Raw genomic sequence first — 22,928 nt, 5'->3', positions numbered from 1 at the left:
AGACGGATAGACAGGCAGAGCCGAGTATATAAGAGGAGATGCCGGCCAGGAGGCTCAAAAAGGATGTCGAATTGTCCACAGAGAGAAGATGAAGGAACCCAAAAAGCATCGATTCGGGACAGGGAACGTGGTCGGAGGCGCTTGTGCCAATTACGGGTTTTGCAGTGTATTTTTAGAACTCTCGTAATAGTCTAAATTGGGGGCCGCATGCTGTGCCTCGATGTTTTAGACTGAAATAAATAGGAAAGTAGAAACAAGAGTTACATCTAATTCCCTACTTGCAGACCCTGAGCCTTAGTAAAAGTCATGGATATATCCAGGTCTGAAGACTCATTTTCTGAAAGCGATGGAATGTAACAATGCGTATTGAGAATACACCGCTCCACACTTTTGCATGAAACTTTCAAACCGAGAGGCTGAAACCACCCAAACCGTCATTCCACGTGACCAAATATCCAATTCCAGGCCCATCCCCACACGGTTTCATAGAAATCAGATCCATCTTTTATTTTTCTATACCAGGTTTTAAATACCGCCAAACTACATGATCCCATGCCGACCACCTGGGTCATGATCAGTTGTCGCAATGAATCCCTCTCTTCGACTTAGCAACCCCCTCCTCCCCCGGACGTCCAATGCCGCATCTGCCCTCCTCCGTTCTACCTCTCCCCGCACGACGAAATTAGATCGTTTCTATGCAACTCAGAGTAATATCGGCGGAGGATCCGGACCAAAGGCGACTCCGAAACGAAGGAATGTCACTGTGTTGTCTGATGATGGCCGATATGAGTGGGCGGAGTTAAGCGGAAAAGAAAAGGTTGCGCGGGCTACGCAACAGTCGATCAACTTTGCGGTTGTACTAGCTGGAGCTGTATTGACGGTGAGAGTAACAAGGCAATAAAAAAGTAAATCAGGATTCTGATTGATGGGACAGGGCGGTGTTTTCACTCTACTCTACCTCGAAGTCTTCTCTCCGAACAGCAAAACATGGCAATTCGAAAAGGCGGTTGAGCGCATCCTTGATGATACGCGATGCACGGATCTACTGGGTGACCGGCGACAGATCAAGGCATATGGAGATAGTACCTGGAGCCGATGGGCACGGAGCAGACCCATTGCGTAAGGACTGCCTGCAAATGGTTCACTTGGTGAATGCCGAAGCTAACTTTATATCAAGCACATCTATCGAAAAGGATCGTGTCGGCCGTGAGCATCTTAGGATGAACTTTCACGTAAGTCGCCATGGCAAGAAAGCAACAGCCGTATCATATTGACCATGTCTTAGGTTGAAGGACCTCTTAACTCCGGAATCGTGTTCGTGCACATGATCAAACCGATCGGCAAGAGTGAATGGGAATATCAACTTCTTGCATTGGATGTCAAGGGTCTGTACCAGCCTTCATAGTTTGTTGATCTTTGCTAACCCCATAGCCAGGCCATTCTCGCGTCACCCTTGAAAAAGCGTCAGAAAAGCCCGGAGTTGGAAGCGCATTGAAACTTTTGGGCATTCAATGGCGGTAAACAGCTGCGCTAGTATTCGCTATCATAGGTGCAGTAAACCACGCTGTCCTGTAATTATCGAGTCCTGTCAAAAAGCTACCCATGTATAGCTTTGCAGGACCACGTTGAAGCTGGATCCTTTGAAGATTCCCAGCCTTGCATACTTGGGCATTGAGCCACGCAGCATATGTGCCTGCCAAACTTTTTTGTACTATATTCGACGACTATGAGGCAGTCGAGACAATACGAGCTCTCTGCCTCACGTACGGGTAAAAAGCCCATTGTCGTGACCGAATTGGGTGGCCAGTACCACTCCTTTGAGACTTAAGCAAGTCACTCGATGTTGTATTATAGAATGACCATGAAGCATCAAATGTCAATATCTAGGATATAAAAAAACCAGTAATCTTTACAAAGAAGGTACCTAGAAGGTACTTGGTACATAAACATAAACATCACATCACACACCACATCAGAAAATCTTTTTTTTTTCGAAAAGAAATACAGGCCCATGAGAATAAACACAAAAATGCATGAATTCTCTCATATCCTAGGACCCTCTATGATTGGCTTCGCGGCATCGGACTTCCACCAACTCTTACCCTCCTCACCAGGGAAAGAAAACGCATCCATGCTTTCAGGCTTCATCTCAACACTGTATCCAGCCTCCATGGGAGTAACGTAGTAGCCATCCTTGACGCTGGACGGGTGCACAAAGTGCTCGTGCAAGTGGTCGACATATTCGAGCACACTCTTCTTACCAGTAACCGCCACATAGTCGATGGTGCTGAGATGCTGGGTGTACTCTGGCAACCCGACACCACCAGAGTGAGGGACAATTGGCACACCGAACTTGCGAGCAAGCAACAGGATGGCTAGGACTTCGTTGACACCACCGACTCGGCATGCATCGGCTTGGAGAACTGTCAAGGCCCCTGCCTGCAGGAGTTGCTTGAAGATCACGCGGTTCTGGCACATCTCGCCAGTGGCCACGCCAATGGGGCCGTATGGGGTATTTTCCAGGGCCTTCTTGATGGCTGCATGGCCGAGGATGTCATCGGGGGAGGTGGGTTCTTCGATGAACCAAGGCTTGAATTCGGCGAGTTCTTGCATCCATGCGATAGCATCTGGTACAGACCAGACCTGTAGGTAATTCAATTAGTAACTGAATAGAAAGGATAGCGAATGCTTATCCTGAAAGTAGTTAGCTTACCTGGTTGGCATCAACCATCAGAATGTTACCCTTGTCATAGCCAATAGCTTCGCGGGCAATTTTCAATCTCCTCTTGTCATCCTCGATATCCCCTCCAACCTTGAGCTTGAAATGTCTGTAACCTTGCCCAACAGTCTCTTTCAAAAGAGCCTTAAGCTTCTCCTCGCTGTATCCAAGCCATCCAGCACTCGTGGTGTAAGCAGGCACAGCACGACTCTCTTCCGCCTCCTTGATACGCTCCTGCTTACCAGCCTCGACCTCTTTCAGAAGAGCAATAGCCTCTTCAGGGGTAATGGCATCGGTGATATACCGGAAGTCGACACAGCGAACATACTCCTCGGGTGTCATCTCGGCCACGATCCGCCAGACAGGCTTGTTGAGGGTCTTGGCCCACAAATCCCAAAGAGCGTTAACGACTGCTCCCAGCGCAAGGTGGATGACACCTTTCTCGGGCCCGATCCAGCGAAGCTGGCTGTCGGATACAAGGTATCGCCATGTCTTGCCCCAGTCGGCCGTGAGCTCGTCCAAGTCTTTTCCAACCACGAGAGGAGCCAGGAGGGAGATGGCAGAGCAGACGATTTCATTTCCGCGACCAATGGTGAAGGTCTAAAACATTAACCATCAGTTAGTTTAGTTTCTTCTATTTCTGTATCAAGGAGTAAGGGCGTACCATTCCATGTCCAGCGTGCGGAGAGTCTGTGTAGATGATGCAATAAGCTGCGGAATAGTCACCCGCAGCGTTCATAGCATCAGAGCCGGTCTTGTCGAGGGAGGTCTATCTCTTTAATTAGAATATCGTCTGAATGGTATTCTCGTCCAGGAAATCAGCGAACGTACTGGAAACCTCACGTCCCGTGTGGTGAACCCAGTTATCTTAACCATGGTGTCTCCGCTTTCCAGCAACTTCTTCTATCAAATCAGACGTCAGCTTATAATCAATTGGGTCTATCGAAAGACTTTTCTAACCCAATTCAATAGTAAAACTGCAAGACAGGAGTATAGGTATTGGCGGGGTATTGTTGAATGCGGGGAAAACTCCTACGCTGATAGAGATGACGGGATATCCAAAAATTCAAAGATTCGTCAAACGACACTCACTCTCCAAAAAAAGAAAAATACAACAGAGAAAAAAGAACACTTTTCAAGGATCACGAGGAAAAGACAAGCAAGATATACGAATGTCTATGGAGACACGGGCAAATTGCTCCCCCTCTCTCTATGCCCCGCGGAAGAGTGAATACGCCTACTGTATGTGGGGGAACAATGCGTCATTGGCGGAGGAATTGTTCCTGACATATTTCCCGGTTTTTCCACCAGTCACGGTGGAGGATGGGATATCGGACTGCCTCCGTGTATCGTACCTGGATACAGTATATTACAGCCCTATCTCAGTTCCAGATTAGGAATATACCTCTGCGATATGGCTATAGATGCGACTATAGAGTAACATAGATATGCACAAGGTGACTTAGTAACCTCGATTTATAGAGACGCCGTGTAAGGATACCATAAGAGAGGATTACGCCATGCAAAGAGCACTATTATAAAACTATCCCATCCATCATAGTGGATGGTAGTAATATGCATTTGCTCCTAGAGAAGCGGATATCAAAATCATCGTCTGTTTTCATACAAAGACAGATGGGTAGTCGAAAACCGTCCAATATCGTTTTGGTCCCAGATACTCTGCTCCTCCACAAGATGTCTATGCCGAAAGACCTCTCTTCTCGCTTTCCGAGAAGAAGATGATCATCCGCCACAACTTCCGGACCAGCACCTCTGCTTCTTCGTCGAGAGCCTAAAAACAACAGGGTTAGCCAGTGCCATGAATGTAAAAGGATAGTAAAAAGACTCACCTCCTCTAATTGCTCTACCAGTTCCTGAGGAGACCCATGCTTTCGAACATGCTCTTCCACCACATCCACCAACATCTGCTCCTGGACTCCCAAATACTCCACAATCTTCTTCTCCACAAAGGGTTTGAGTTGATCGCTGAGCACGGTTTCGTCCACAAATTCCCACTTGACTTCCCATTTCCACAATCCTTCCTTGTCGGAGGGAATATCCGCTGCCAACTGTCGCACCGCTTGCGCTCGCTCTTCTTCGGTGAGCCCGGCAGCTTCGGCAGCACTGTCGAACTTGATCGGGATGAGAGGTCGTCTCGCGGTTGCTTCGGGCTCCTCCTCGTCTTCCAACAACCCTTCCACCTCGGCCACGGTTCGGCGGGTGGTTGCAGCTTGTGCTTTCTGTGCCGCAGCTCCAAGGGAGAGTTTGAAACGCTGGGGCTCCCTGGGTGCTTGGTTCCGGGCCTCCAGCTCCTCTGCCTGGCGGGCAAGGAAGTCGTCGGCCATTCCACGTGCCTGCTCCCGTTGCTGGACAGACTTCGCTTTTTCTTTTTCTTCGGCCGCGCGGTCTGCCTCGTCCATGCTGATTTCGCGTGAACGGAAGGCTGCACGGCTTCGGAGCCACGCGCCACGGTCAGCGTAATAGTCCACAACCTTTCGGCTAGCCTCGGTATCATCGTTCCACTCCCGGAAGTGTCTATCCATATCGTCGCGCGCTTCCTGGGCTCTATCTTCCTCTTCCTTGTCTCGTTTCTTCTCGCGCTCCAAGGCTGCCGTTCTGCTTCGTTCACGATTCAACCAGCGTCTTTCTTGGTCAAGAGACTGCTTTTCCAGCTCTGCATCTCTCTTCTCTTGACGTCGACGCTCCAGCTCATCGTCGCTTGCCTCCGACTCTTCATCTTCCCGATCAAAGTACACTGTTGTGGCACCATTGACAGCACCTCCGTTCACAAAAGATACACCCTTCTGGTAGTCCTTCGGAATCTGCACCCCGAATCCCTTTGGTCCAGAAGGAGCATTTGGCATGCCACGGTCACGAGGTCCGATAGGTACACCATTAGCACCAGCAGCAGGGCCGCTAGGAGCCGATAGTGGGGGGGAAGCAAGTCTGTTGGCGCGGAAGCCTGCATTTCTTGCTCTTTCCATGGATTCGATTTCCTCTTCCCTCTTGAGGCGCTCAATATCCCTGCGGTTGCTCCGTTCTCTGAAGGCGGCGATCTCCTTTGCAACGATTTCACGCTGCTCAGGGGGGATATCCGATAGTTCATCTTCAATTGTGATGGGAATGGTAACCACTTCAGCCGGAGTTCCATCATTCTGACCCTCAGCGTCCCTCATTGCGGTATCCCCCTCGCGATCAATAGCAGAAACATCTTCTTTCTGGGTTGGAGATGTAGGGTGGCATAGATCAGATAAAACACTGGCGAGAGTGCTACGCGCAGAATCTAGCAGAGCTTGGCGCTCCGCTGGGTCTTGGTCACCTCTGCTGGCTTCGTATTGCTCCAGATATGTCAAAGAGCTTTCATCAACGACCACCTATGCATTGCGCGGTCAACATTGTCCAGAGTTATAGAGTTGTGAAACCTACCAGTAGCGTGCTCTTCTCCACCTCGCTTTCTTCCTTGTCAGCGCCCTCAGACGGCATCTGTCTCTTTACAGGCACTTGCACGTCCTTTAGCACTTCCACCGCAGTACCTAGGCTTTCAGGGTCCTCGTACTCTGCGAAACCAAATTTACATGGCTTTTCATCCGCATCCGTAGCGCGAATCCAGCGTCTCAGATTCCCTGCGGATCGCAATATCCTCTCCACGCCTTCATCGCCTCCGGTACCCTCGGTGATGCCACCTATGAAAATAGTCCTCACAATATCTTCCTTTGTAGGCGGCTGAAGTTGCATCATCGCATCACGGACATTCTGGCGCTGAGACTCCATACCCGTAGAGCCCAAGCCCGCACGTCTTCCCGGCGCGTCACCGCCACGTTCCCTCCCGGCTTCTGGCGCGGCTGGCTTTGCAGGACCTGAAGTCCCCAATCGAATGACGGGAGCAGAGAAATTGATGTTAGGCATATTCGGAGGCGGTTGGAAGCTGGCGGGGAAGCCCGCAGGTCGGCCGGGTTGCTGGGCGTTCGCTTGTTGCATCCCTGGGGGAGGGGCTGTCCCTGGGGCTGCCATTCCTGGAGGAGGTGCTAAAAAGTCCTATTAGGATTGTGCGATGGGAGAGAGAAACCGACAAACTGGTGATAGACTTACCCATGCCTGGTGGCGCTCCTGGATAGGCACCATAATCAGGGGCTCTGCCATAAAGGCCCGGAGCTATAGACCGTTAGACCAATGCTTTTCATTGCCAGAGAAAGATAGGTTCCGATGTAGTGGAAAGGCATACCTTGGTAGGGATTGTACATGATGATGATCTGGTAGCTCTGATAGCGACAACGGACGGGTAGCTGGAGAAAATTATTCGGAGCAGGCAGAGCTGAGCCGCCGCCGTCCTAGGGGGATGTAGTCGTAGTAAAGTACAGATTAGAGTAGGATTGAAAAATTCAGCACACCATGCGACCAGAAACAACCTCAGAGCTGGATTGGCGAGGTGTTCTCCCTGTGTTGGTCGGAGAGTGTCGCAAGAGGCGGATTTGATGCTCAGAGTCGGTCTGGTCCGTGCATTTTCGATCTTGGCATCCAATACACCTACATATCTGTAGTCTTAGGAAGATCTAAATTATTAGCATGGTATGGTCTTTTTTATATAAAACCACGGAAAACACAGAGAACACATGATGGGCATTCTCTCAGAGGACTTGTATGCACAGAGGATTGCATACATTCATGAACAGAGAGCAGCACGTATTGCGTGCTAAAAGATTAGGGCTACTTTAAATTGTTTGTTTAAGAACCTAGCCTATATATCTGATGAGATTAGGTGCACTTATGTAGAAAATTATATGAAAAATATCCTATTAAAGATATCAATACTAAAGTAAAGTGATGATCGTTGATAGCAAATATAGGTCAAAATAGATGGATACCATCCGTAATCCAGCTCCTGGATAGATTATCTGCATATGCTTCTCCCGGTATACTGTAGGTATAGCATGGTCATGGGCATCACTCAACTGTAATCGGTCGACCATCTGGATAAAGAGGGGTTATCTCATATTGAACCCGTGGTTTGGGAGCTGGCCAGCGGCGTCTGAGAAATAGAAAATATTCATCGCACTTCTGGGGATCAACACTGCAAAGTATAGTCATTGATTTTGGCGAGTTCCACAAAGACGTAGATGAGCTCGTCCCAATCACTCCTGCTGTATTTATAGATACAGACCGGGAGCCACTGGATACCACATAACATCTCCTCATTTCGCAGCAGCATTTTCACTTTAAATAGCAATGGGTATGACTCGTCCATGAGATCTCGATAGGTTGGTTCGGGGGTATCCATGCTCCTCAAAAGAAGCCGCCGAAAAGTTTCCGCTCCCAGCTTTGCAAGATCAACGAATTCCTGCATTGAGCAGTCGCGCCATCTCTGTTTGATGGTTTGTATCTCCGTTTCAGTCAGACGTTGGGGCTTCCAAGCCTTGGCTGTTTGAGTCTTTTTGGAGTTTAGAGTGTCTTTGCGTTTGGGTAAACGAAGCTTCTGCAGTACTTTCAGGATGATCTCCATTGCTTCCCGTATAATGTTTATCACGTTGACGTTTTTGGTCTTCTTTGTATTTGTTTGCAGAATGATGAGTTGAAAGACAGAAAAGATGATAGATGATGCATTATGGGCAGATGGATACAGGCATCCATTGCCAAATTTGGGGGTTCTGCCTGTTTGGAGGCAGATGGCACCTAATATCCATGGTTAATGACGCTGGTTTGATTTGATGCTATCCAAAACAGTGCTGGGAGGTGGAAGAAAACACGTGACATGAAGGCATTGAAGGTTCTGCTTTCTGAGCAAGACTGGCTTTGCGTCAGGTATTTCCGAGGGCAGAATGGGATAGATAAAGACATCAGTAATAATAATAGTCACCAACACTATCATTCATATCATTCAGATATCCCAAAGCAGCAAATCTCCTGTGTATGACAGTTTGTTGATCACCATTACACTTGCGACTCTCATCCGAGTCCTCTCACCACCGGCAATCCAAAGCACCGAGTCTAGAACAGACCAGATTACGAAGAAGACTCCATCGCGAAGAAACCTGAACGTCCAGATGACCTCGTGAAAACAACTAGCTCCATTTCAAATGCCGTCGGGAAATTAATTACAGTCAAACACAAGAAAAATGCCCGTCCAAGTGAGTATACCGGTGGACGTGGTTTGCCCCACGGCGGTGCCCCTCCACGGACCCCAACAGGCCGGATTGACGCCATAACAACGACGGCTCTTCCTTTCCCTGCCGGTCCCAAAAACATCATCATCTGCCCGCCGCTTTCCGTGCTCTTTCTTTCTCTTCCTTTTGCTACTCGTCCCCGGTACTTTGCTGTCTTTATATAACTGGTATCTGGCCTGCCTCGATCTACTTTTAAGGTATGAAATCACTCTTAATCCCGTTGGAACCCCTCATTCCTTTCCAATTGCCTTCTTTCCCTCCCGTTCTTTCTGCCCCGCACTGACGCAACAGCTTCTGCTTTGCTAGGAAGAAAAAAAGAACAACCACCAGAAACTCTCACAATGCCTGGTTTCTCGCAGGCTACAGACCTGGGTGCTTGGAAGGAGCTCCAGGAGCACCACAACTCCCTTGGACGCAACATTGTCCTGAAGGAATACTTCGAGAAGGACCCCCAGCGCTTCGAGAAGTTCAGCCGCACCTTTAACAACACAGTGGACAACTCGGAGATCCTCTTTGACTTCTCCAAGAACTTCCTTACTGAGGAGACTTTGTCTCTCTTGGTCAAGCTTGCCAAGGAGGCAGGTGTCGAGGAGCTCCGTGATGCCATGTTCAACGGTGAGCCCATCAACTTCACCGAGAACCGTGCTGTCTACCACGCTGCTCTCCGCAATATCACCAACCAGCCCATGCAGGTTGATGGCAAGAGCGTTGTTGAGGATGTCAACGCCGTGCTGGAGCACATGAAGGAATTCTCCGAGCAGGTGAGAAGCGGCGAGTGGAAGGGTTACACCGGCAAGAAGATTCAGACTATCGTCAACATTGGTATCGGTGGTTCGGATCTGTAAGTTTTGGCCCTGCAATCCCTTTATAAGTTCATCCTTCTGGATAATGTACTGATTATTTGCAACCAGTGGTCCTGTTATGGTCACGGAGGCCCTTAAGCCATACGGCGCCAGAGACCTCAAGCTGCACTTTGTCTCCAACATCGACGGAACCCACGTTGCAGAGGCCCTCAAGGAGTCTGACCCTGAAACCACCCTCTTCTTGATTGCCTCCAAGACCTTCACCACCGCTGAAACATGCACCAACGCCAACACCGCTAAGAGCTGGTTCCTCGAATCCGCCAAGGACGAGTCTCATATCGCCAAGCACTTCGTTGCTCTTTCTACCAACGAGGCGGAGGTCACCAAGTTCGGTATTGACAAGAAGAACATGTTCGGTTTCGAATCGTGGGTTGGCGGCCGTTACTCCGTCTGGAGTGCCATCGGCCTTTCCGTCGCCCTCTACATTGGCTACGACAACTTCCACCAGTTCCTTGCCGGTGCTCACGCCATGGACAAGCACTTCCGGGAGGCACCCCTGGAACAGAACATCCCGGCCATTGCTGGTTTGTTGAGTGTCTGGTACAGCGACTTCTTTGGCGCTCAGACTCACCTGGTGGCACCTTTCGACCAGTACCTGCACCGCTTCCCCGCATACCTGCAGCAACTCTCCATGGAGAGCAATGGCAAGGCCATCACTCGCTCTGGCGATTACGTCAAGTACACCACAGGCCCCATCCTGTTCGGTGAGCCCGCCACCAACGCCCAGCACAGCTTCTTCCAGTTGCTCCACCAGGGAACCAAGCTTATTCCCTCGGATTTCATCATGGCTGCTGAGTCCCACAACCCCGTCGAAGGCGGCAAGCACCAGCGCATGCTTGCTTCCAACTTCTTGGCTCAGTCAGAGGCTCTGATGGTTGGCAAGACCCCCGAGCAGGTTAAGACTGAAGGTGCTCCCGACAACTTGGTGCCTCACAAGACTTTCCTCGGAAACCGACCCACAACCTCCATCCTGGCCCAGAAGATCACACCCTCCACACTGGGTGCTCTGATCGCCTACTACGAGCACCTCACCTTCACTGAGGGTGCCGTCTGGAACATCAACTCCTTCGACCAGTGGGGTGTTGAACTCGGCAAGGTCCTCGCCAAGAACATCCAGAAGGAGCTCGAGACTGCCGATGCTGGCGCTGACCACGATGCTTCCACCAGTGGTCTGCTGCTTGCCTTTAAGAAGAAGGCTAACCTGGCATAGACTGGTGATGGGGACTAATTGGGTGGACACGATTATAAAAAAAATTAGGAATTTGTACCTTGACGAAGAGATAAATGACCGTTTCTTTTTCTTTCAATGGCGCTTTAATTGAAATGAGCATGATTTTAACATATTTTTTCACACCGACGGAATTAAGGAATCAAGGAGTACTTGGCCTATAGTGTAAGAAGTAATTGTACATTTCTGTGCTTGTCTGACATGGTCAGATAGAACTTCATCTGGATTCTTTCAGAGAAGCAAAAGACAACTCGATGTTGATAGAAACTTGGATGCGAGCATGTTGTCAAGCCCAGAGCACCTTGATTGCTCCGTCCGTAGTAGGCGCAGATCGCCGCGGCTAAAAGCCCCCGTGTCTCTTGTCCGTCAAATTTCCAATCCTCTTTGCCACAGCGCAAGCCCATCCGCCTTGTTGGCGGAGTGCAATTATTGAATATGCCGCTTCTTACCGGAGGAGCTAATTCTATCCCCAATTCTGTCTACTATTATGGTTATGTGTTAATCACCTGCCTGTTGTTGCAGGGCGCGGCCGCGGGGAAGAGTGACCTCCCCGGTGGCAGGGTGGGCTACACTTATGGACAGCCCATGCCAGTGACTTGCCTGAATCGCACAATGTGAGTGAAACTGAGAATCGATTGTGGAGTTCCGGGTCTCTGGGACCAATATTCTACATGTCAGATTGATGATGGCGGTGCTGATTGCTTATTTAGTGACTCTGGCGAACATGTAATGGACCCTCTCCCTCCCTTAATGCCCATGTGGCGTGTTGCAATTATAACCTGAGCTATTGTTTTCCCATACCACAATCGATGAATCAAGTATCTGACAAGTTTCATCTCTCTAGATTACAGATGATCTCGGCAAACTACAATACATTCCCTTTCCGACTTGCAACGAGACCTTCCTCCCCCTTGCCCTTCGATACGGTGTGACGGAGACGGTCAATTGCACCATCAACTCCCTCCCCGATGAACTCTACCACCTCCTCGAATACTATGTGCACTCGGATGTGCCATTGGCTTGTCGCGTACCAACCGCGCCACTAGTACCCTCTGGGCCGGCGTCGGACGAAAACAAGAGAAGCGACGAGACAAATGGCGGCGCTGATATTTCCCTCCTAGGTGATGGAGGACCGTCTTACACCCCTCTTACCTTTGCCCTACAGGGAACCCTGCAGCTCAGCCATCTACATATTTGGACCGACATGAACGTGCTAGCCCACAACATCCCGTCGATATCTGCCAAGAAGAACAAGAAGCAAAGCAAGAAAGCACCCGGCTACATTGTGGCTGGAACAGCGTACTCAGTCCCCGAGTTCGATGTGCCCCTTCTCCAGGGCGAAAAGAAGTCTTCTTCGAACAGTAACCAGGAGAAAGAGGATCTTGCGGTTGCTGAAGCGGCCCGCGACCCATGGACTGATGGCCATGGGACGAAAGTAGTCCGTGGTGAGCCACTCACGTTCACCTTCCACGTTAGCTGGGTTGAAGGGGGAGGCGGAATCGGGTGGCCTTCGCGATTCTCTTCGGCGGATGGCTCGTCTGGCGGTGCCTTCTTCTCTAAGCTGTTCTTCTTTATCCTTGCTGCCTCGGTTGGTGCCATGGCCGCTTTGTATTATGAGCGGAACGGTGGTTTTAGACAGCAGAGATGGCGAGGTGATGGTATATTAGGTGTTCCTTCTCGCGGACCCGGAGCTGTTGGTATTACTTATGGAAACGGAGGGAAGATAAATGGATATGGAGGCTACTCGGCGGGTAGCGCCTCCATGCCCGGCAACGGTGTAGGATACGGATACGGAGGATTCTCAACTGGCAAGAGAGACTGATTGTTCTGTCTATTGTGGGTTCTGTATAAAAGTTCTATGAGCACGTACACGCAGGTGGCTTTGGTTGATATCTTTCTTTGTATATCATTTTATACCAGGATAATATGGGAGTCATGCATATCATATGGTTAAGATAGCTGGATCTATGTTTTTCTGGAAATTTACAATAGTACAGATAGAAAAGAAACCAATATTTTCTATTCTAGGCCAAGCAAAACACCGAGTAGGAAACAAAACCAAACTGAAAATAGTTATACATGATAGATAGCCAGAACCCTTTCAGTGATGGTGGTCTGGCGAGGAGCTTCCTCCATGATTTCAAAACAAAGGATCAACCCTTAAAAAGTTCGTACACGACCCATTTTGAGTGTAGGTAGTATATACATTCCGTTCCACTGTTATCATGGCATCGAAAAGCAAGTAATCTCCATCCAACATATTATCGCGCTTACCAACCCTGCGCTCTCATCCGCTGAATCTTAGACACCGTCTTGTCGAACGAGAACTTGAAAAGCTTCCTCCACCGCGCCATCCGCAGATCTTTGCGCAATTGACCCCTCCGGACATGGAATCTCTGTTTGTTGGCCTGTCTCCGGATACCGTTGGCATTGATTGAAGATGCAAGAACGCGGTGCGCACTGGCAAGGTCCATCCCCTTCTCCGGCTCAACGTGGACCTGACGACCCAAGCTGGGACCCAATTTCAACTCCACCCGACGGACGGGCTGTCTGTAATTTTCGGTCTCTGCGGACACGCCTACCGCGCGCGAGAGGGAGAGGGCGTCGGAAAAGACACGCTGTTGGGGTCGGTTGCGGGTCTGGCCTCCCTGGGACGACTCGCTGGGGGTCTGGGATGCATTTCGGCTGCCGAGGTCGAGTTTGTTGAGGATTTGGTCGAAATCAGAGGAGGGAGATGATCGCTGCGGCTGGCTGTTGTTTTTGTTGCTGCTCTGGTTGGTGACCGAGGGGGTGGATGAGGGCTGTTGGCTTTCGGGTTTGGGGGGAGCTTGTGAAGAGTCGCTGGAGGACGAGTTGTATCTCAAGAACTTCGATCCGAGGATAGACTGGCCACGGAAGACGGTTGGTTGCGTCGAGTAGAGCAGAGAAGACGCAGTTGGCCTGGCACGGAGGCTTCGGGCCAGAGTTCGCACCTCCATCTTGGTGGGTGAGATGGACAATTAAACAAAGACACCAATTGGACTCGGATAGGGTTGGCGCTTATTGGCGATTGAAATCCGGACAGAGATCAAGTTGGAGACGGGGTTTGGTTGAAGCTCTGCTGCATCGTTGGAAATCTCGCCGACTTTCTCCAGACGGAAATCTGCACTCACGTGACACGGCGTCTTTTGCGGCGTGAGAACCATTATCAATTCTACAACTTTTATATGAACCTTTCATGAAGATATATTAGCGTAACTAACACGTTCAGATATTTGCACTCTGATCAAACCTTGAACATAACAGCAAAGACCCCAGGATTTCAAGAAATATTGCCGAAAACGACTGTCTTCCAAAATGTCCTCCATCACAATCGCAACCCTCCCCCGCATGAACCGAGACGCCTTGTCCGCACTTCTTCTTTCCACCAGCAGCTCACCAAATGATGTTGCCGTTGTTGATGTTCGGGACTCCGGTATGGGAATACTACCCACATAAATTGTTTTCCTCCTGATTTTCTGATTTTCTGACGAAATTTTTGTTTCTCCTCATAGACCACGTCGGCGGCCATATCCACTCCTCCACTTGGGTCCCGAGCTCGACTCTCGACGTCCGCATGCCAGAACTTATCCGCATTCTCAAAGATAAGCCCAAGGTCGTATTCCACTGTGCTCTGAGCCAACAGCGTGGTCCATCTGCTGCCCTCCGTTATGTGCGTGAGCGGGAGAGTGCTCTCGGGGCGGAAGAAAGCCAGAAGCAGCAGGTTTACGTCCTGGAGGGTGGATTCGTTGAGTGGCAGGAGAAATATGGCAAGGATACACGATTGACAGAGGCGTATGCTGAGGATATTTGGAGGGAATACTAGATTCTTTTACTTTCGCCTCCCTGGAAGTTTGAACATTGCATGTGACGGCGCAGAAGCTGCGACGGATACCTTTCATGAACTTTGATGAGAATAGAGATACCTCTTTTTGTTTGGTCATTATATGTACATCTATCGTACAGCTGTCTATAGAAAATCCTTTTCGTTCATACTAACCGGCGCCATTATCCAAGCGTCGGCATCGGGCCACCGGTTTTACACCGTGACTGTTCCACCAAACCCAACAGGTCGGCGTTGTCCTCCGTTTTCAGGAATAATGGCCATGACCTTATAGATCTTTCCCATGCTGCCGCCTCCTCTCTCGACGAGTCTCTTCCACCCCGTTTCCAGGTTCTTTCGCTTCTCTTCATCCTTGATGCCCTTGAGCAATTGGCCCATACGCTCCGTGATACCCATAACCTGCAGGAAATCACCTTGCTCCACAGGGCCATGGACCTCAACGCCCTCACTACCCTCGATGGCTGCTTCGGCAAGGGAGGTAAAGTCCACATCGGCACTCACGTCAACCTGACCAGGTGACGAAAGTGGGGGCACGGTTTGGTGATTCTTGATACCGCGCAAGGAGTTGATTGGGATGGTTGAGAGCGTTCCATAGTCCATGATCAAGGCTGCACCCGATGGCACCTTCTTCGCCAGTGCAGATGGAGTAGAGGATTCTGTGCCCTGTTTTGCCTTCGGTGCAACTGTGCGGGGAGGCTGGGATGAGCCCCCGATACGGCGGGCAAAGTCGGATGCATAGATACGGCTCTCCGGACTGATTTCAATGGCCGAGCCTGCTTGCGACTTGAGTGCCCTGTATCGCTCTGATATCTCTGGGATCACTAGAGAAGACGGTGTTGATGCTTTGGCCATGGTCAACTTGAACTCAGGCTCGCCTTCCAGGTCTTCCTCCACTGCCTTGGGGTTTAATGTAACCATGAGTTCGCGCCATTGAGGTGTGTTGGCGGGTTTCAATGGTTGATGTAGTTTTTGAGGCCCGGTGGGCGTCATAATTTCCTGCTCCTGGACCTGGTTTTCTGGCGCAGGTGGGATGGATTCGAAGGCGTGGATTGGAAGGGCGTCGAAGAATTCGTGGGCGAATATAAATGGAGTCTTGTCCTCCTCTGCCAGCGCCTTAGTACTGTAATTCAAGTTTCTCTTATCGAAATTGGTTTAGAACTTACCATGGGGTAACAGACGGATATCCTCAACCCAAATCACAGGAACATCGAAGTACTTGCTGGTACTCTTATGTCCAATGTCTGTTTCCTCCATGGCTGCTGCATCACCGCAAAGAAGATTTTTTTGCATCTGTCTCAAGGTAGGACTAGCTTCGACAAGATAAATCGCCTCGATACTCGAACTGAAGCTCTTGAAGTTCCTAAATGTCTATGCATTCCGACAAGTAAGCAACTCTGCCGGTACTCGTGCCCATTGCCATATTGTCGCATACTTACCCGCAGCATATCGTCCATTAAAGTACCCTTTCCAGGTCCAACTTCCATCAATTGCACACCACTTCTCTTTCGCCCTTGGGACATCCATTCCGCAATTGTCCATATACCGACCAACTCCCCAAACACCTGTGATATTTCAGGAGACGTAACGAAGTCTCCTTTCTTCCCGAATACTTCCCCGCCTTCACGTGTTGTGTAGTAACCACCGTCCGGGGATGTGAGAACTTGACGCATAAATGCTGCAATTGGAATTGGTCCTGTCACCTAAATCATGGAGATCCTTGTCAGCGCAAGAGCTTGGAAGGAGCTTCAGGATCATTGCTAGTCACGCACCTTCATCGCTTCAGCCAGCGTCCGGGCAAGTGGTGTAGACCACTTTCTTGTCTCGAATGTGGAATTCCATCGCCGCGATCCTGCTACCAAGGACTGCTTTTGGTATTTTCTGGCGAGTTGCGCCAACGCGCGCCTAGTTCCGTGATTCATTTCAACTGATCTTTTCGGACCAAGGCAAAAGCAGCCAAAGGCAGATGGCCTTTCGATGAAGGAATTCAAGAGCAGGACAAGAAGACTCAATCAAAAATCGTGGACTCTTCCAGGCCACCAACTGGGCAAAAGTTAAACGCCGTATGAAGACGAGTTCATCTACATCATTCGGAGCTTCTCTCGATCTCCGCAAAACTTCCGATGCACGTGATTCCATCCTTATCATATCGATACAAGAGCAAAAAAGTAGATTACTAGAAACAAAAGCTTTGCTAATTATTATTCATACATATCAAACCTGCGGCTGGCCTATAGCAAAAAGGGTACATCTAATAGCCAGATGCGTCTTTTTAATCACATATTAGCATTGGAAAGTATTGGAAAAGCAATGCACTCCGCTTTTTTTCCCTTGCTGCAGGGTGTGGCTCCTTTTCCTCTTTCTCGAGAAACTCTTCACAGGGACATAACACGAGTCGACTTGACAGCATAGAGCTTAGCGCTGCCATTTGCCCCTGTTCCGTGAGTTTTGGGATGGAGCATCAACCATCATTTCATCGCTGTAGAGTCCCGAATCTTGCGCATCCTGTCTACCCCTGGGGAAAGACCGATTGCCTCTATGAGACTGTCTGTTGTTGTAGCGACCGTTCCCCCCGCGGTTGTTGCGACCATAAGCTTGATCACCCTGTTCACTGAACCCATATCTTCCATCCTGAAATGCAGGATCTGCTTTCCGATTTAGACGTTCACGGTCTGCTTGCTCTCGGAGACTGTCAAAGGACGACATTGACTTTGAAGGGTTGAATGAATCGTAATCCGCGCCTGCTGGTTTAAACCGCATCGAAAGTATCCTACCATCGGCCTTTTATCTCTGTTAGTTCAGACAAAAGTAGTATAAGTGTGAAGTACTTTACCCTTTGGTTGTGGAAATTGGCGATGACGCTCTCCGCCGCCGATTTCTCTGCAAAAGTAATTTCTGCAGTAACAGCGGGATGCTGAGAGGTAATCCAACAGCTCAAGATTTCTCCTGCAACAGGCTCCATAGCAGACTGAATATCCGCGGCTGTGGTTCCCGGTACGAAATTGCTTCCAATAATAACAAAGGGCCCTGCGCTAGCTCCCTTGATGGTCATTCCGACAGCATTATCCCGAACATTTGCCTGTCCACTCGCTGGGTTGAGGGCAGCCACAAGGCGCTCTTCATTGGGGCGACGCCTATTTCCAGGCTTTTGGTGTGCAGGTCCATTTCGTACAGGTGCTGCAGGTTGTGCTTGGTTGCGCTTCTTGGGTGGGACGTTTTTGGTCGGCTTGATGGCGGTAGATGCAGAGCGCTAATTATCAAGGAGACAATATCAGCGGCACAATTCTCTGTGACTAAAGCTGCAAAAAGACACAACGCGATTATTAGGTTGTACCTTTGTTACACCAATCCGGCTTGCGAGACTCGCATTATGTGTCTTGCTACTAGGCGCTGCCGTCGCAGGTGCGCTTGCCCTCCTGTTCTTTCCCAGGATTTTGCTTGCAAGTTCTTCGTTCTTCTTCTTTTGACGGCCTAGAAATTAAACACGTGGAATTAGAAAAAGAAGCCCAGAAAAAGGTGGTCGTCGGAGTTGTCGGAGCTTTTACCAGCCTGGATGATGGCGTCAAAAGAGACAGCTTCCTGACCAGCGGCCATGGCGAGAGAAGGGGGATGACGCGGATGGATTGGAATCAAAGACCAAGGAAATAATGTAACACTCGACTGGAGACGTCAGAAAATCAAGTTCTGCGAATTTATTTAGATGGAGGCGTGAGACTAGTTGACAACCCGCGGAGATAAGCACAGAGAGCAAAACAGTGAAGAGGAGGGATTTTGATCGCAGCCTTTTTTCCCATGCAGCTGTCCGAAGCTGAGCAACACCACCAAATGACCCGCAGCATATTGCTTTTCACCAACACCCCAGCTAGGGTCTGGTAACACCCATCATTTTAATTAATATATATATATAAGTATACATAAATTGGATTGCATTGGATTTTCTCACAGTAATGATCATGGCTACTTTCTATAGGCTAGACTTGGTGCGCGATGTCTTCCCACAATGGCAACTGCGCTCTGGCGATATGCCACCAAAGAGGAAGCTGGAATCGAGTCTCTTCCATCTGCCCTGGTCGACGATTCTTTCCTCTGTCCAACCCTGCAGAAGCATCGTACAGTCGAAGAGCAGCTGGCCGGCTTGACAATTGGCGATTCTCGCTGCTGTGTTGCCTTTTACTGTTCGTCGTCTCCACTGCTGTCCCTCATGGGCACACCAGTTGCTCTCCTGACGTGTGAAGAAGCTTTTCTTGTCTTCTGTGTCCCAACTGGTATCTGTCTGAGCGCTCCTGCTTGCCCCTCAAGCATCGAACGCTTATACACCAACGTCTATAGGAGACATGGCCTCAGACGAACAAGGATGTGAGCGCCGTCAGGCACTGTCCTTTTCTCTTGCTCTACGTTCTCCAGGCAGGAAGAGAATCGGGTAGGATACATTTGGATGCTACTTCTTGGTCATCATACTGATGGGTTCGTTACAGTATCATGAGGCCTCCAACTCCTCCACCCACTTGCGAGGAAAGGGTCCATTATCCAGTCTTCGACCCGCAAGATCCTCGACATAACCCTACAGCATCTCCATGGTACCGTGATGGCTATTACATTTCTGAACCGTCCAGATCTCCAAACTCAGTCCGTTGGATGCAGAGTCTACCCAAGCGGTCTCTTCGAAAGGCACGTTCGGGGTTTTTGGCTCTCAGATCTGGAATACAACGGCGTCCGCTCTCTCATGATCAAGTTTTCCAGCGCGATATACCCAGTATTTGGTCTTCGTCTGACTGGGGGGGAGCGCTTTTCGATCAACCAGAAAATCGACCCTCATCTACTGTATCGGAAGCCAGCACTGAAGAAGATTTTGACTTCGGGTTCGATCTTGAACGGACGAAATGCAACTGCTATTCCCTTGAGAGATACCTCCTTGATCCGCCCTCCTCCATCACACTAACCGATACTGCTTTCCCTCCTGAACTAAATATGGAGACTTACGGTCCAAGCAGCTTGGTCTCTGAGGAAAATACACTCAACAATTTGCGCCAGGAAAACACAGCTGATCTGGAAAAATCTGAGGAGTCACCACAAAAGCAAGCTACAGAACAACATGATGGCTTAATCGACAGAACGGCTTTGTATAATGAGACTCCGAATTTCATCGCGTCCACGTCACCGTCTCAAAGTCCTCGCAGGTCGAGTATCCCTCAGATAACAGGCATCCAATTTGCCATGGAGCCTCTTCAAATGTTTGATCGCACAAGCACGGATCGCTGTCAAACCAATGGGACTGGTCATCAGCCGCATCAGCCGCAACTTTTTCTTGCTGAGACCCTGGGGGATTCCTCAACAGAAATCACAGAAATCGTTGAAGACTTGCCGAGTGTGGAGGAGTATCAATTGGCTGAAACTCAGCAAGACGCATTGAGCACTGTAAGTGTCGAATGCATACTCGGGCCAGGTTATTGCATATACCCTAACAATCAATTAGGAAATACTTGAAAATAATGTAGAGACACAACAGGAGCGCAGAACCAATGCTTCGCTCCCTTCGCTTGATCACACAGACTCTGGGCTAGCTTGGGTTGGCGGCTCTTCTTTCGTGGAGCAGGACAATATCAACACACATGTTGACCACTCTGTGCGCTTCAGTGACTACAATGAAGACGGCACAGCTACAGATATATCATCAGTATCAATGGATCCTTGGTCGCCTGTTGGAAATGATGACCTCGTGTCCCTGCCGTCCGTCAGAGATGAGTACTTCCTCCTTGACAAATCGAGCGATTTCCGGCCAGACCGAGGCGATACACCGATTAAGACAGACAGAAGAATTATCAGTGATGGCAGTCTTCACAGTGGCCCAGGTCTTGACCGGAACGTTAGGGCACAAGATATCCCTGAAATAATTGGCCCGGGAGACTTTCTCCAAAGACACGTTTCACACCCTGGAAATCGATTAAGAGTCGAACGGGATGGAAGTGACTCAACTGATGAATACATCGCTACCTACCCTGTGTTTGAAAGACGCCATTACTCCTGATGTTTCGCGATGCGAACAAACCATTTTATCTGCTGCTCAGTTCCTGCACATGCCGTACTTATTGGGCTTCGTGTACTCTGACGCCCCATTTTCTTCGAGTCGCGACCTGTATTGCTATGAGGATACATATATTTACAAGTGTAAGACAAGAAACAAACTCGACGGGTGGAATCTCTGATTAAGCGTCCTTGGAAATTTGTTTTCAATACCATTCCTTTACAACTAACGATCCCTTGACTGAGGATGTACCAAGAGAAGAAACTATTACTAGAAGAATTGGATATGATCTTTTCATCTCGCTTGAGATGAAGAATATACAGACATTTCATATCTACACCCGCATAGCTCTCGAGAAAGGCTAAGAATCAACCTAGCCCAATCGCAGTGTAAACCCTGCCCCCGCCTCGCCAGTATCGCCCCCAGGAGCACCGCCAAAAACACCGGCAAAGTCGAGTCTCGGGGCTTCCTGTCCGTGCTTTGGGGCTTCTGGGGTCGCACGGCGCCTCCGTTTTTCCATCCCTGCTTTGGATGGGAACGTGGGAAACATCTCCTTTGGTTTGGGGCGGGGGTCTTCACGGAAATACTGGTGTGAGAGGCAGTCCCGAGTATTTGGGCGCGATTTTGGATTCAAAGCAAGTAGAGAAGACAGAAGGTTCAGGCCGGCATTAGTAAGGAAAGGGAATTTGGAACGGGGGAGTAGAGGCGGATTCCCGGGTCCCGGCGAGATATTGGATGGAAGACGAAGTGATTTGGCGTTTGGCAGGGAGCGAAACCCAGGCCATGTCTGTGGTGTTGGGGGACCCGTCAGGGCGAATATCTACCGGGATCCAGGTTAATAGACTGCGTAAAAAAGATGTTATTTCTGCAAAGTATCGTACCTTTGATACTTGATCGACTTCGTTCTTGCCCTGGAGCAGGGGCTCCTTGGTGAGAAGCTCCCCAAATATACAACCGATACTCCACATATCAATCTCCGTGCCGTATTTATCGGCGCCTAAGAGCAGTTCGGGAGCTCGATACCATAGCGTGACAACCAGTTGGGTCAGCTTGGGCGGCGGGTCTCCATAGTATCGAGCCATGCCAAAGTCAGCGATTTTAATCTCGCCACGGTTGTTCATCAAGAGATTGGACGTCTTTAAATCGCGGTGCATAATCCATTGCGAGTGGAGGAAATCCAGACCGGCGGTGATCTGCAGAAGAAGAGTCTTGATCTCGGAGGGTAAAAAGGGTTCGCGCATTTCGTCCAGTAGTGTTCTCAGATCATGTTCGAGGAAATCCATAACGAGGAAGACACTATATCAATAGGTTCCCAAGAATGCCCCGGGACAAAATCGGTTAATGCCTCCACTGCCATCTGGAACTTTTCAGGTAGAAGGGGGGAAATATAGGGATGGCTTACTCGTCCATTTTATTTCCAATAACAATCTCACGCAGGTAGACGACGTTTGTGTGTCTTGCTTCCAGCAGTGTCTCAATCTCCCGCAATCCCGTCACGGGGAACCCGTCGGGGGAGTTGTCCATCTTGAGCTTCTTCAAAGCGACCACCTCGCCAGTTGTGATATCCTTGGCCCTGCTGACCCATCCGTAAGAGCCCTCTTCGATGTGGTTCAACCGCTCAAAGTTATCCACATGTCGACAAGGACCCCATTCCTGGGCAGGGAACCGCATCAAAGCCGACGGCTTTTGTTCGGAGACGACAGCTTCTGGAGTTGCGGCCGACGACGGCTCATTCGACAATCGTCGACGTTTCTTGGGAGGTTCTTGTTTGCCATCGCCATTGAGCGGCGCGTTCTCTGGTTGGTTCTGGGCTGCTGCGGCTGCTTGACGTTGAGCTTCTTCCTGTTTGCGTTGCTTCTCTGCCTTGGCGCGTCGTTTCTCTTCCTTTTCTCGTTTCTGCTGCGCGATGATGGCTTCTGTTTCGGGGTCATCGTCTGCCCATCGTGATTTGGATTGCGTGGACATTATCTGGTGAGGAAATCAAGCAGTTCTGAAAGTGTGGGGAAAATTGATGGCGATGAAATGGATGAATGGTTGCGGAAGGGTTATTTTGATGACGCTATCGGGAATTTCTGCGAT

The 22,928-nt window shown here is 49.7% G+C and overlaps 10 protein-coding genes across 10 annotated transcripts; 5 read left to right on the top strand and 5 right to left on the bottom strand.

Moving 5' to 3' along the window:
- Positions 1-298: 298 nt before the first annotated feature.
- On the top strand, positions 299-1,905 carry tim21. Its single transcript, XM_040836438.1, has 5 exons — positions 299-880; positions 935-1,119; positions 1,178-1,232; positions 1,286-1,385; positions 1,436-1,905. The coding sequence occupies exons 1-5, from the start codon at positions 587-589 to the stop codon at positions 1,519-1,521; spliced, it is 720 nt and encodes a 239-aa protein (XP_040684808.1). The 5' UTR covers positions 299-586; the 3' UTR covers positions 1,522-1,905.
- Positions 1,906-2,043: 138 nt separating this feature from the next.
- Positions 2,044-3,595, bottom strand: ASPWEDRAFT_176233 (mandelate racemase/muconate lactonizing enzyme family protein; the record flags this gene model as incomplete). Its single annotated transcript, XM_040831474.1, has 4 exons — positions 2,044-2,643; positions 2,714-3,319; positions 3,384-3,488; positions 3,551-3,595. The coding sequence occupies 4 exons, from the start codon at positions 3,593-3,595 to the stop codon at positions 2,044-2,046; spliced, it is 1,356 nt and encodes a 451-aa protein (XP_040684807.1).
- Positions 3,596-4,127: 532 nt separating this feature from the next.
- ASPWEDRAFT_45089 (uncharacterized protein) lies at positions 4,128-7,171 on the bottom strand. Its single transcript, XM_040836436.1, has 5 exons — positions 6,942-7,171; positions 6,809-6,871; positions 6,146-6,744; positions 4,570-6,093; positions 4,128-4,511 (listed from the first exon to the last, which is right to left on the bottom strand). The coding sequence occupies exons 1-5, from the start codon at positions 6,958-6,960 to the stop codon at positions 4,419-4,421; spliced, it is 2,298 nt and encodes a 765-aa protein (XP_040684806.1). The 5' UTR covers positions 6,961-7,171; the 3' UTR covers positions 4,128-4,418.
- Positions 7,172-9,218: 2,047 nt separating this feature from the next.
- ASPWEDRAFT_118781 (glucose-6-phosphate isomerase) lies at positions 9,219-10,950 on the top strand (the record flags this gene model as incomplete). The annotated part of the gene is made up of 2 exons (XM_040828846.1): positions 9,219-9,718; positions 9,789-10,950. 2 exons carry the CDS (start codon positions 9,219-9,221, stop codon positions 10,948-10,950), a joined length of 1,662 nt encoding a protein of 553 aa, XP_040684805.1.
- Positions 10,951-10,987: 37 nt separating this feature from the next.
- ASPWEDRAFT_45086 (uncharacterized protein) lies at positions 10,988-12,998 on the top strand. Its single transcript, XM_040836434.1, has 3 exons — positions 10,988-11,582; positions 11,679-11,694; positions 11,813-12,998. Exons 1-3 carry the CDS (start codon positions 11,404-11,406, stop codon positions 12,788-12,790), a joined length of 1,173 nt encoding a protein of 390 aa, XP_040684804.1. The 5' UTR covers positions 10,988-11,403; the 3' UTR covers positions 12,791-12,998.
- ASPWEDRAFT_45085 (mitochondrial 37S ribosomal protein bS21m) lies at positions 12,991-13,959 on the bottom strand. Its single transcript, XM_040836433.1, has one exon. It carries the CDS (start codon positions 13,944-13,946, stop codon positions 13,239-13,241), a length of 708 nt encoding a protein of 235 aa, XP_040684803.1. The 5' UTR covers positions 13,947-13,959; the 3' UTR covers positions 12,991-13,238.
- Positions 13,960-14,182: 223 nt separating this feature from the next.
- ASPWEDRAFT_72121 (phosphatase YCH1) lies at positions 14,183-14,812 on the top strand (the record flags this gene model as incomplete). The annotated part of the gene is made up of 2 exons (XM_040839229.1): positions 14,183-14,422; positions 14,502-14,812. Exons 1-2 carry the CDS (start codon positions 14,305-14,307, stop codon positions 14,810-14,812), a joined length of 429 nt encoding a protein of 142 aa, XP_040684802.1. The 5' UTR covers positions 14,183-14,304.
- Positions 14,813-15,025: 213 nt separating this feature from the next.
- ASPWEDRAFT_54395 (uncharacterized protein) lies at positions 15,026-18,421 on the bottom strand (the record flags this gene model as incomplete). The annotated part of the gene is made up of 8 exons (XM_040838051.1): positions 15,026-15,933; positions 15,994-16,198; positions 16,267-16,530; positions 16,600-16,692; positions 17,294-17,608; positions 17,661-18,077; positions 18,162-18,298; positions 18,373-18,421. The coding sequence occupies 8 exons, from the start codon at positions 18,419-18,421 to the stop codon at positions 15,026-15,028; spliced, it is 2,388 nt and encodes a 795-aa protein (XP_040684801.1).
- A 643-nt stretch (positions 18,422-19,064) lies between these two features.
- ASPWEDRAFT_682039 (uncharacterized protein) lies at positions 19,065-21,185 on the top strand. Its single transcript, XM_040838955.1, has 3 exons — positions 19,065-19,247; positions 19,303-20,242; positions 20,301-21,185. Exons 1-3 carry the CDS (start codon positions 19,162-19,164, stop codon positions 20,850-20,852), a joined length of 1,578 nt encoding a protein of 525 aa, XP_040684800.1. The 5' UTR covers positions 19,065-19,161; the 3' UTR covers positions 20,853-21,185.
- A 37-nt stretch (positions 21,186-21,222) lies between these two features.
- On the bottom strand, positions 21,223-22,814 carry ASPWEDRAFT_54394 (uncharacterized protein; the record flags this gene model as incomplete). Its single annotated transcript, XM_040838050.1, has 3 exons — positions 21,223-21,669; positions 21,731-22,145; positions 22,252-22,814. The coding sequence occupies 3 exons, from the start codon at positions 22,812-22,814 to the stop codon at positions 21,223-21,225; spliced, it is 1,425 nt and encodes a 474-aa protein (XP_040684799.1).
- Between the last annotated feature and the right edge of the window lie 114 nt (positions 22,815-22,928).

This window comes from Aspergillus wentii (assembly GCF_001890725.1).
Source record: "Aspergillus wentii DTO 134E9 unplaced genomic scaffold ASPWEscaffold_8, whole genome shotgun sequence".
Taxonomy (NCBI): domain Eukaryota; kingdom Fungi; phylum Ascomycota; class Eurotiomycetes; order Eurotiales; family Aspergillaceae; genus Aspergillus; species Aspergillus wentii.
This window is presented reverse-complemented; position numbering and strand designations above follow the sequence as displayed.